Below are 12621 nucleotides of genomic sequence, written 5' to 3'. Positions count from 1 at the left end.
GAATATGGAGCGGATGCGACAGAGGATATTCGCATCGAAGGACCAGCTTCCTTCTCCTACCTATGCAAATATCATGAGGAGTGGCATATATCACACCACAGAGTTTCCTCAATCCATACAGTGCAGTGAGCTGAATCTAGAATGCGCAAGGCATTATGATCCACTTTCCAGGATGATCCGAACTCCCAAGGGGATAACCATTGCCTACCTCCCTAAAGATGCAATTACTGAAGTGTTTGGAATTCCTCGTAGTCCAGATATGAAAGAAAGAACAAAGGGTGAATATGAAGAAAAATACAAATTGAAGGCAAATGCATTCAAGACAGTTGTGAACAAGGAATGGATGATTGAACCTAGGCCTCATCATTCCAAGGTGCCAAAGACACTTATGGGTACAGATTTCAAAGAGGAATATAGCGACTTGATATTCCTACTCAACCGAGTACCGGGAATGCCACAGGGTGCCTTGTTCGTAGGATGGATGTATTACTTTATCCAGGATTGTATAAGAGGAACAAAGATCAATTGGGCGAAGATTATCAACGACAATCTGGATTTTCAATTGAAGAATGTGGAGAAGACTAAGTCATTCAGCATGACTTCCTATCTTGTATACATACTTGCAAGATTTGTCACATACAAAGGACTCATATGCAAGGGTGAAGTTGGGAATGGACCAGGACAATATAGAAGTTATGAATGTTATCCATAACTTGGTATGCATAGAATTGAAGACTACAGGAGGGTGAATGATGCTTTCACTATGTATATTACAAGGATGTTGTAATGTGGAATCCACAAGCGATTGTCTAAGGCGGCAACAAAGTTAGTTGAACAATATGGATTGTGGTACGCACAATTTCACACCTTCACATACCTAAGGATTCAAGCATTCAAATCTGAACCTTACAGACTTCCTAGGTATCCTACAGACAGAATGATCCTACTTGAGGTGGTGAGACAACTTCTATAATTCGATTTCATCCAGAAGAAGCATAGAACGAGGATGACTTTTCCTATTGCAATAGGGAAAACTTTGGAGGTGTGCCACACTACCGCTGCAGCTAGTGCGGTGATTGATGAGATTGCATTCTATCGCCTTGGAACTTACAAGAGCAGAGACAGATTTGATCCGCATAAGAATGTTGAAAGGATCAGAGGAGAAAGATTCATACATAAGGTTGACATTGAGGATTACTGGGCAAATCTAATGGATGAACAGGCAATGAAGAAGAGGATGTGGTCCAGGATGTCAGTGGATTTCATAAGGAAATGTGAACTCTTTCTCATTCCGGATCAAATTGTGGATGACAGTGATCATACTCATCCGTAGTATGAGAATGAAATGAAGAAACCTATTCTTTTACATAATTGGTCACAGCCAGAAACAATAAATTTGAATGTGCTAATGAGGGACGTCATTGATTTTTCTAGAGAGTGGGTAGACAAGCAAACGAACAGATTGATAGATATGGGTGTTTCCTTCACTTATGAGAAAATGAAACAAGAGGAGTCCTCTCTTGAAGATGATCAAAGAACAATCAATGATGTGAGGATTCATGCACATGAGGAGAGCAATGCTCCTAAATGAAAGAAGAGTGTGCCTGGAGAATCCAAGACAAAGGGGAAGGAGATAGTTAGTCAACAGTCAAAGAAGAAGAAACATAAACATAGCGCTCCTTTGTCTCCCCTTAGTTCCCCATCAGTGAAGGAGGTACATGTGCCAAAAAAGAGCAAAGAATTTGAACAATGCTCCAATACAATGATTTTACCAGAGAATATCCAGGAATCTCCCATTGTTCAGTTGGAGGTTAGTTTGGGCAATGATGTTTATGATTTAACAAAGGATAAGGAAGATAATGATGATGTTATATCTGCATTGAGGGAACTTGATCGAGAAATGTGTCTTGATGATGGTATGGAAATGTCCACCATCCCCGATTGGTTGCTGCGAAGCATGGAGAAAAGTAAGAAGATGATGGAGACACAACCTATTGATGACATTGATGACTACTTAGCTAGGAGTAATGAGGAGAAAGCACCAAAGAAGGCTAAGATACTTTCCACTATAGCTAGAGATGAGACAGCAATACGGATTGCATAGGTGGCTATCCCAATAGGTGATGTGACTAGAGATTTGGCTACTCCCATGGATTTTCAGATCACTTTGGTTGCCCTTGGACGAACTACAAAAGAACAAGAGTTCCAGGAACTTGGTGATACAATCCGGGTAATCAATGTAAGGTTGGATAGGGAGATAGATAAGAACATGTATAAAGAAGAGAATATCAAGCTTAAGGAGTATATTGTAGGGATGAAGCGTGAAGATCCCACCTTTGTCTGGCCTATCGCAGTTGATTGTGGACTTCATTTTGATCATAAGGCAGCGAGGAATACACATGCAGAGTTTGGTAAATGGATTGAAGATGTAACAAAGCTGGCGGATGATTTCTTAACTCAGTTTGTCCAGGCATTTGATAGGACGTCAATGCTTGCATTTAGGATACAATATTTGGAAGGAGTTTGGAATGAGTTCCAGCCGATCCAGGAGAAGACCATTCCACGCCACAGAGTGTTGAAGAAAATTCCGATGTCCACATTGATCCATGAGGGAGTTGTGCACAAGGGAGATATCTATGATTTCTAGGGTTGGTATTGTTCATTGGCTATGCGGAAATCTACTAATGAGCATGCACGGAAATATTGTATGGAGATGGAAGGATTGATTCAAGAGATCCAATCCAAAATCCTTTCATCCATTAACGAATTGTTAGGGGTAGATGTCAGTGCTTCCAACAGTCTACACTTAGAAGAATTGAGAGATAAGATGAAGTTCATGTACTTCAGCCAGTTGGATTCTTTGAAGAAGAATCAAATTGATGATTTGGTTTCTCTGTTGATTCATGTCCATAGTTCGCAGAAGCTTATGCCAGATTGGGAAAATACTTTGGATGCTTGTTCCAATGCGTTGGATGTGATTGATGCTCAGCAAGAGACTTTGCCCAGCATTACCATGGAGGAATTAGATTTAGTTTTAGCTAGATTCCTGGAATATGCTACTAGAGAGAGGGATGCAGGCCGAAATCTTCTAGAAGATTCCTTATTTGATGATTAGGTGTCATTCCATTGGATCACATGTTGATTCTTTTTTTGATGTAAACCTTAATTAGGGCAACTTTAGGGTTGTGTTGGCATGATCTTGGCCCTCAATTCTAAATGAATCTTGGCCATTCATTTCTTTTGAGGCTCTATATATACCCCATTGCCTCTCATTTGTAAGGGAGAGATTTTTGAGAATTGTCGTCTACATGCTGCAGATTTGAATATAAATCATTGATGTTTGGTGATTTTGTTTAAGTGTTGTATGCATTTGTGGTTCTCATTGCCTCCAAGTTAGATTAGAATTTTAGATTAGAATTTGTTTCAAGTATTTAGATTGAATGAAAGAGTTGTTGAATGCATTTGTGTGGAATCTATTTAATCCATACTACTAGCTTCTTGCTGATTAAGTTAGCCTTGTGTGGTCAACTGGAATTTCATGTGAACTTAACTTCAATTGTTATACGTCCATTGTTATGCATTGCCTTGATGGTATCAATATTTGATGGTAATGATTTGAACATCTATGAAATATACCTTAGATGATTGCACTAAGCTTGTGTCAAATTGTTCATTTCATGGTGAGACCTTGCGCCTAGTTGGATTCCATTGAATCGTTAATCATTTCTTGCATTCTAGGCTTTAGAATAGAAATTCCTAAACCCTATTCTTTTTGTCCTTTTTTAGAAATCCTTGTTAGATTAGAATCAAGAACTTCATTGCAAAATCTTAAGTCATCGGCATAACCGATTCCAATTCCAGATTCAGGAAAAGAACTCCAAAGTTCAAACAATTGTGTAAGTCCCCAAGTGAAAACAACAATATCACATCAAGCCATTGAGCTACCCACATGTCAAGAACTAACTGTATAAACCTTGGAATCATCTTAGTTGATCAAATATTTAGCATCTGAGGTGATTTTGTTCAAGAAAGGGTAAAATACTTTGGTATTTTATTATGTGTTCATATGTGCATAAAACACACATCAACGGATACTTCAAAGATGGATGAAGACAATGATAGACATATAAAGCATGTGACATCATCATTTCACAAGTAGAATCAACTCATAAAATGTTCAAATTTGGTGGTGTCAAAACAAGGCCAACATATATTACGCTTGTTATTTATTCTTCATGGAAAATTTTGAAAAGACAAATAATTGTCATTCGCACAAGGATTTTCAATGGTAATCTTTATACCTATTTTCTGCTAAAATTACTATTCAAGTTATCTTGTGTAATCTTCTGCTTCGTCATTTGTCAAATTATATAGTCTTTCTTGAAAAAATGCAAGCTCTGTATTGCAAGTTTCACCAAGGAAGTCAAGGTGACTTTCAATATGATACCATATAATCAGTTCATTGAGTAGAACTTTTTTAAGCCTTGTGCGCTGGCCTGAGAACTAAAAAGATAGGCAATTTGTTTAGTATCTTTGCAATGTATATTGATTTAACTTATATATATTATAAAAGGCTAGAGGGCAGTTCCTCATATTCTAAGGTTTAGTTCTCTTTTCTGTTACAAAGGAGTTTCCCATTCCAATTCATGGAAAGGTTTCTCTTAAATTAAAATGCTAATAATCATTACATTTATTTCCAAATTCAAGGAGTACTTGATGTATTTAACAATTGGTGGTCAAGGGAGCATTATAAAGCATTATATACACTAAAATCTTTGGAAATTCAGAACAAGCTTCAAGGTGAAAATCCCAAGGTTGATGTATTGTCATCTTCCTTTTATCTGGCACTGACGTTTCTTGGAGGTGTGCATGTGCTTTGTGAGTCCCCTTGCCATGTGAATATTGCCAACATACATGACAGAAAAGTGATTTTGAAATGACTACTCATAGATATTGATTATCATAGCAAAATTTTAAAAAACTAATTATAATTAAGAGTAAAAGTTTCAATTAATTACGAAAACTGACTGGGCACATATCTTTAATTCATACGGTGAAAAGGTACCTTCCTCTAAGATTTGTACCATTGTTTATTGAGCTAACATTATTGTTATGAGTTTGTTACCATACCTTATAAGTAACAATCAAACAAAATGAATGGCTTTTGTTTATTGAACAGGAAACTAAGATTTGTTTGTAAAGCTTGATTTTGAATCGTTGTTAACATTGTTCTCTTCTTTGAATGATCTCAATGTTTGTTGTTTAGGAAGATAAAAGTAATTCCTAAAAACAATTTCAAAACTGGTATTTCATTGCTTAGAAGTTGGAATTGAATTCCCAGATGAAATCAATTCTCATTTATAGCATGCCATCAGTAAATGCTAGATCTACAGATAAAATATAGAATCACCAAGAATTCAATATTGTGTACCTCATGTTACTAAACAGCTATTAAACCTACAATTTAATATATATGAAAACACTTTATGACTTACTAGTAAGAGCCGCCATACAGTTGGTCGTAGATATGGTGGGACACCACTCCAAGCAAGTTCACGCAATGTATCTGTCATAAATGTAAGCAATACATAGTTCCGTTGTTTGTGAAGAGAATACAGTAATGTGCATGCAGTACTAGTTGACTGCTCATTAAAAGATATCAAAAAAAAGTAATAGGATCCTCAGAATTTAAATACAGATAAATTTAAAAGAACAATGAGTTTCAAGTATGATGGTTGCAAAGAGAGATCAATAATAAGAATACATCAATTACTTAATTACTCGTTAAAATGCTGAGAAAAATTGAATGCCAAATTCAAGTAGCTATGAAAATAAATACAATTGTTCATTTTATATATAGAATGCAGAATGTCCTACAGTAGCCATAAAGCATCATATGTAAAGGACAAAATCAAAAAGAGAACCTATTCTGTCATCATAAAACGGACACCTCAATTCTAGTGTTTTGATAAAATAATAAGATCAAAGTGCCAATATAGAGATGACTGCATGTTTACCAAAAAATCAGTTTTCTCATGCATATGGTTGTTGATATAGAACCTCAGAATAATTTTTGTTTACCAATATGTCTCATAAGCTGCCAAAAATGTCTTTATGCAAAACCATAAATGTTTTAATGCATTGTTTGAATGTAAGAAGGGCACTCTAAAAATGAGCAAGAATTCCTGAAATTCAATGTATCGCATACACCTCTTAAGATAAGGTTGCAAGTATAATATTCAGAAAGTTGTCCATTAACTAAAACTAATAGAGATAGAATAATGTTGTTTGCATTCATGTAATACATCAACAATTTAGCATTATATTTTGTAAATAGTATCCTACCATAACATGTTTTCATTATGCATGCAATCTAATGGTATAAAAGTATATACAATAAGATGATATTGACAAATCAAAAAACACCAGTAGCAAATCCAGCCAATAACAATAGCAATCCAGCAAGTTAACAACAGTAAATCGCAATATAGCAATGAAGATAACTAAAGTTTGCAAATCTGAATCAATAGCTGAGCAGAATCCTAAAGTAGTGAAGTGGTGTAGTGAAAAGCAGAGACACTTCAAGGATTCATCCTACCAAAAGAACTTACTCAAGAAAAGATTATACAATTGATACCCTTACAACAGACTGCCTAGTTCCTATTTATAGCTAATTCAAGGTTGGAGCTACCCAAGGCCATGACGTTTTGACTACTCCATAGCCCAACAAAATACATAATGGCATAAGGACAATCAGGAATGTAGCATGTCATCTTCCCTCAAGAAATCTGCCATCAACACTTAGAAGATGCAGGTGTATTCCCACATAAATTCCATATCTTCCAAAGTGACATCTTGTGCAAGCAGGTTTGTCCTGATGGAATATTTTCCAAGAGTCAAGTTGTTCAATTGCTTCATCTAATCCTCTGGTATTGTCTCTCAATTAAAAATTGCCCTGCCTTCCTCATAATTCTGTAAGCTCTTTCTGAAATGGAATCTTTTTCCCCACAAATTTCATTACAAATAGCATGGAGTCCAAAATGAGCTCATGAAAATTGGAGTGAACTCCAACCCATAAGCTACACTTCCAATCCCATAAAACTTATAAAATTTGGGTGCCAATAATTTACCTTTTGCTACTTAAGATTAACCATGTATATCATAGTTCGCGTACTCAAACTTGACCTAGACTTGGTCCAAAAATTTCTGACAGCGCAAAAAATTGGCAAAAGTCAACAACTTAAGAATGTACTTAAACTGAAGACATTTTTTTGTAAAATTCAATTACAAAATGTATCAAATGAGTCTTAAAAAGCATGGGGAAAAGATTTCTATTAGATTTGAATACAAATAGAATAGAAAATTGAAAGATCCCCACCAATTCTGATCCAATTTTTCAGTTTTGTTTAAGTACTGATTGAAGTGGTTTTCAGTTTATTTGCCAAAGTATGGTTTGCATTTTCAATGCCAAATGATAGTTTGGAGTTCAGCCATGAAACATATGCAAGATAGCAAATTTTTTTGAACCAAAATACAAATTTATAAAGGAATGATAGAAAATTTTGAGTTCTAATTTATTTGGAACAGCAATACATATATTCAACAGTAAAAGATTGAGACACCATAAATGAGGAATATCATACCAGAAGTCTAGCGCCCAATCAGATGAGGAGTTTTATTGATGAATCCAAGGAGATCACAGTATAGGAGCGTCCAACTTGCTACAGTGGCGCCAACTAGTTTAATTTGCATCAACAATAATTACTGAAAATAAAATGTTGGAAGAAACAATAGAAGTACTAGACCCTACACTTGGCCTGCAGGCATGAACGAAACTCGAAATCTTCAATGTGCCTGTAATGTTCCCTTGCCAATGTACGGCAATATTGAGAGCGTGTGGGTGTGACCGTACAGTGAAGGTGAGGGTGTACGGTGGAGGAATGACGTACGGCGGGGCGTACGGTTACGGTGGGAGGTAAGGCGTACGATGGAGGAATGGTGTACGGTGGGGGTATGGCGTACGGTGGGAGGTATGGCGTACGGTGGGAGGTACGGTGGAGGAATGGCGTATGGTGGATGTAAGGCATACGGTGGGAGGTAAGGCATACGGTAGGCGTACGGTGGGCGTACGGTGGAGGAATGGCATACAATGGGAGGTAAGGCGTATGGTGTGCTCCAGTGAATGTGTGGTGAAGGGTTGATCTTCCGTAAGCAATAAATTCTGAATGTATCGAATTAACAGAGATGCAACTGGAGTGATAACCAATGATGAGATTCAAGATTTGCCAAATCCGGAACGAGTACAAATAAACAGAATAGGGTGAGGGGTGAATCTCACCGAAACTGCAAATACCAAATAGGGAGGGTCTTTCACCTCCGAAATGGCGGATACCAGAACTCCAACAGGAATTCGCATAGGAGAGAACAAAATATCAAAATTCGCATACCTACAACAATGACTAACTCAGCCATAAATATGGGCTCCAAGAAGTTTCCCGAAGGGTTACAAACAGGCCGACACCAAAAAGTTTATAACTATCTAGTTAATTAAAGGGGCCCGAAATATATTATGAAGTACGAGGTCGTACAATAAATTATTTAAATGGACTATTTAATTATATCGGGGACATCACAGTCCTCTCGGCCCAAAAATTGTTTGCCCTCAAGCAATTGCAGACTCCGATGCTCCCCAATCTGTTCACTCTCCCAGATGATGTCATCATGTCTGAATATTGCCTCCATCCATCTTGCCGAAATTTCCCTCACACGGCCATTGGACATTCCCCTTAGTACCACCTTCTTGCCATTCACTTCGAATGAGAATTCCATCCTCTTGAAGCTTTGTGTGTACTGGTCGAGGGTCTCCATCCATTGGATGCCCAAGATGGCATCTGTATCATCCAAATCAATCACAAAGAAATCGACTGTCACTGTGTAGTTTCCCATGGTGATGCTGAGTTGTGGAACCAGATGAGTACATGACAATAGATTTCCTCCCGCTACCTTCACTTCGAACCCCTCATCTCCTCTGTATGCAAACCCCTCCTAGTGACGAGCGATGAGTTGATAGAGTTGAGAGTGGCCCCACTGTCCAACATGACTATGACCCGTTGCCCTTGGAGTGTGCCACGAACCCGAAACACACTGCACTTAGGAGTGCTGGTCAGGGCGGCAATGGTACTTCCCCTACGAACCAGTGTGGAGATTCTCTCTACACGATCTATGTTTTCTTTAGCCTCCCCCGTGCTTTGTTGACCATCTTCCTCATTCTCTTCTTTGCTATCGGACACCACTTCAATGGCTAAGCATCGGTGTCCTGGTCCCCACGGCTCCTTGCAGGTAAAGCAGAGTTTCCTTCTCCTGAGTTCCTGCCTTGTGGCTTCATCTAATGATGGCTTCCTCTAATGATGGCTTCCTCAGGGCTAGGGGTGGTTTGTCATGCGAGTAACTCTCGGAGGAAGAAGATGAGGTTGCCATGTCACACACCTTCTTAATCGCTTCAGAGAGTGTGTTGGGATTGAACCCTTTCACCCAACCTTTCAGTGGTTCCATCAACCCGTCCATGAACAAGACCACCAATCTCCTCTCTGAGATGTCTGTTACCAACACAGATATTCTCTAGAATTCTGTGATGAAACTGTCCATAGGCCCCAACTGCTTTAGTTGCGCCAACTCCTTGAAATTGAGTTCTGGATCCTCCCCGTCAAATCGATCTATGAGCTCCTCGGTGAACTCCGCATAGGAGGTTATCTGGTCATGGCCGAGAGTGACCATTCCATGATGCCACCATTCATGCGCGACCCCTTCCAGGTGGAGTGCTGCAAACTTAATAGCTTCATCTTTAGGCATCGGGTTGAGTTGGAAGTAGGTATCTGCTTTTTGAACCCAGGCTCATGCTGATGTTGCTTCGGTCCCCCCAAAGGATGACAGGTTGATCTTGCCAACCTTCCGCTTGATGTCATTGTTATAGTGTCCATAATAGCCCCGACTTCTGCCACCCAAGTATTTCATTCGGAGCTCAACATAATCCTTGAAGGATATGTCCCCCTCAAGATTTGCATCCCTCCAATCTTGGTTCAACTGTGCTTGCATCTCCTGGAAGGTGGGTTCTTTCTCCCCGCGGGGTGCTTCTGATTTTTGAGGAAAATTCGGCATCAGCGGCCGTGTATGCAAGCGTTGGACGTTTGACCTTCCCGTGACCGAATCATCGCTCTGCCCATTTTGTTCTCCATTCGTTTTTCCCAAGGCTAATTGTCGTAAGGTTTCCTCCATGATTTGTTGTCATTGCTCCCCTCTGATTATGGTGTCGTTGAGCCAAGCTTGGCTTTTGGTTAGCTCCCTTAAAAGTACCATTACTTCACTTGCAAGATCCTGTGGTTCCCCCATTCGATCGGCCGAACGGTACCTCCTTCGGGTGTACACTTGCATCCACTATACGACAGGCTGGCAAGATCACAAGCTCTGATACCACTGTAATGTTCCCTTGCCAATGTACGACAATATTGAGAGTGTGTGGGTGTGACCGTACAGTGAAGGTGAGGGCGTACGATGGAGGAATGACGTACGGTGGGAGGTAAGGCGTACGGTGGGGCATATGGTTACGGTGGGAGGTAAGGCGTACGATGGAGGAATGGCGTACGGTGGGGGTATGGCGTACGGTGGGAGGTAAGGCGTACGGTGGGAGGTAAGGCGTACGGTGGAGGTATGGTGTACGGTGGGAGGTAAGGTGTACGATAGGTGTACAGTGGGAGGTAAGGCGTACAGTGGGCGTACGGTGGAGGAATGGCGTACGGTGGGAGGTAAGGCGTAGGGTGTGCTCCAGTGAATGTGCAGTGAAGGGTTGATCTTCCGTAAGCAATAAATTTTGAATGTATTGGATTAATAAATATGCAACTGGAGTGATAACCAATGATGAGATTCAAGATTTGCCAAATCCGGAACGAGTACAAATAAACAGAATAGGGTGAGGGGTGAATCTCACCGAAACTGCAAATACCAAATAGGGAGGGTCTTTCACCTCCGAAATGGCGGATACCAGAACTCCAACAAGAATTTGCACAGGAGAGAACAAAATATCAAAATTCGCATACCTACAACAATGACTAACTCGGCCATATATATGGGCTCCAGGAAGTTTCCCGAAGGGTTACAAACGAGCCGACACCAAAAATTTTATAACTAACTAATTAATTAAAGGGGCCCAAAATATATTATGAAGTACGGGGCCGTACAATAAATTATTTAAAATGGACTATTTAATTATATCGGGGACATTACAGTGCCAAAGCAAACTGATCCATAAAATACTCCTGATGCCTGAATGAATTCCAAATTTGCTGCTGACAATTACTGATCAAAAAATCTGCACAAATCCCAATGACATTTCTAGGTGGTACGGCCTGCAGGAGGTGGTACGGCTGGCCTATAAAATGTACGGCTAGTAAAAGAAGTTCCTAACCCTCCAAATCTGCTCACCAATCAACCAGTAACTGCTGCAATCAATTTCCAATGAATCCCTTGTAGAAATTTTCACCAAACAATGTCCATTCGACCTCTAGGAAGCATTTATTTTTATTGAATTTGACTGATCTCAATGCACCAAACCCTTGATGCTTTATTGCTGTAAGAAACCTATGAAATCTGCCTAAAAATTCATCCAATGAAGCACAAATAGAAACCCTATGCAGGTAACCCTCAATGGTGAACTGGGTTTTCGTCCAATTCACAATTCTCCATGGGTTTTCGTCCTCTAGAAAATACCTGGCAAAGCTGCTCTGAGAAAGAATTCTGAAAAATACATGTACATAACAAGCAAATAAGAGAAAGAATTCTCTTTTAATAAGCCCCTTCTTACTTTGGACCCCAACACCCCCTTTAGTCACATTTAATTTTGTTTTCAAGTCCACAAGTGTGTCCAAGAAAGGGGTGCGCCCAGGTTAGTGGAAATAAAGTTTTCACTTTATGAAATAATTTCCACTTAACTTTATAATTTGATGTTATAAAGTTACTTTATGATGTTATAATTTGACTTTATAAAGTAACTTTATAATTTAACTTCATAAAGTTACTTTAATGAAATTTTCTATTTTTAGAAAAAATAACTTTATAATAAAATAGCATTATTTGCTCATTAAATAAGCATCTAAAAGTCAATCTCTAGCATGTAAAGTCCTCCCATGCTAGCAAAAATATCTCCTATCCACTGGATTTGCCTACGGAGATGGATAAGGCAAATCTCAAAATCCGAGTGATCGTCTAGGAAAGAGGGGACATTACAAAAATAGCATCATCACGTAGACTCAAGAGCTAACTAATAACTATTATGAATTAATGATGATTGTTTTTGTAAATCATGATCATAAATTACATATCTAAGCAAGTTAAAAATTACAAGATTCAATTTCCTCTTCTCCGTTCTACTGAAAAATTGGGAGGTAGAGATTCTAGTCCTCACTCAATTGCTACTACTTGCCTAGCCTAGAAGATTGAGCATATGGCTCCACGCTACTTCTGAATGGCAATAACTCCTCTACCACATCAATGTCATCCAATGAGAATACAATCTCTCCTACATTTTATATAGCCAAATCCTCCATTACCTCCCAAAATCAGCAATATCAC

At 39.0% G+C, this 12621-nt stretch overlaps 1 protein-coding gene across 1 annotated transcript in view; it reads right to left on the bottom strand.

Moving 5' to 3' along the window:
• Nucleotides 1–12621, bottom strand: part of LOC131074660 (GTPase-activating protein GYP1) — a 107318-nt gene that overhangs the window by 50320 nt on the left and 44377 nt on the right. Inside the window, exon 4 of the mRNA XM_058011325.1 lies at nt 5496–5566. Coding sequence (XP_057867308.1) covers nt 5496–5566 — 71 coding nt within the window. The remainder of the gene's footprint in view (nt 1–5495; nt 5567–12621) is intronic.

Source organism: Cryptomeria japonica, chromosome 4 (genome assembly GCF_030272615.1).
Source record: "Cryptomeria japonica chromosome 4, Sugi_1.0, whole genome shotgun sequence".
NCBI lineage: Eukaryota > Viridiplantae > Streptophyta > Pinopsida > Cupressales > Cupressaceae > Cryptomeria > Cryptomeria japonica.
This window is presented reverse-complemented; position numbering and strand designations above follow the sequence as displayed.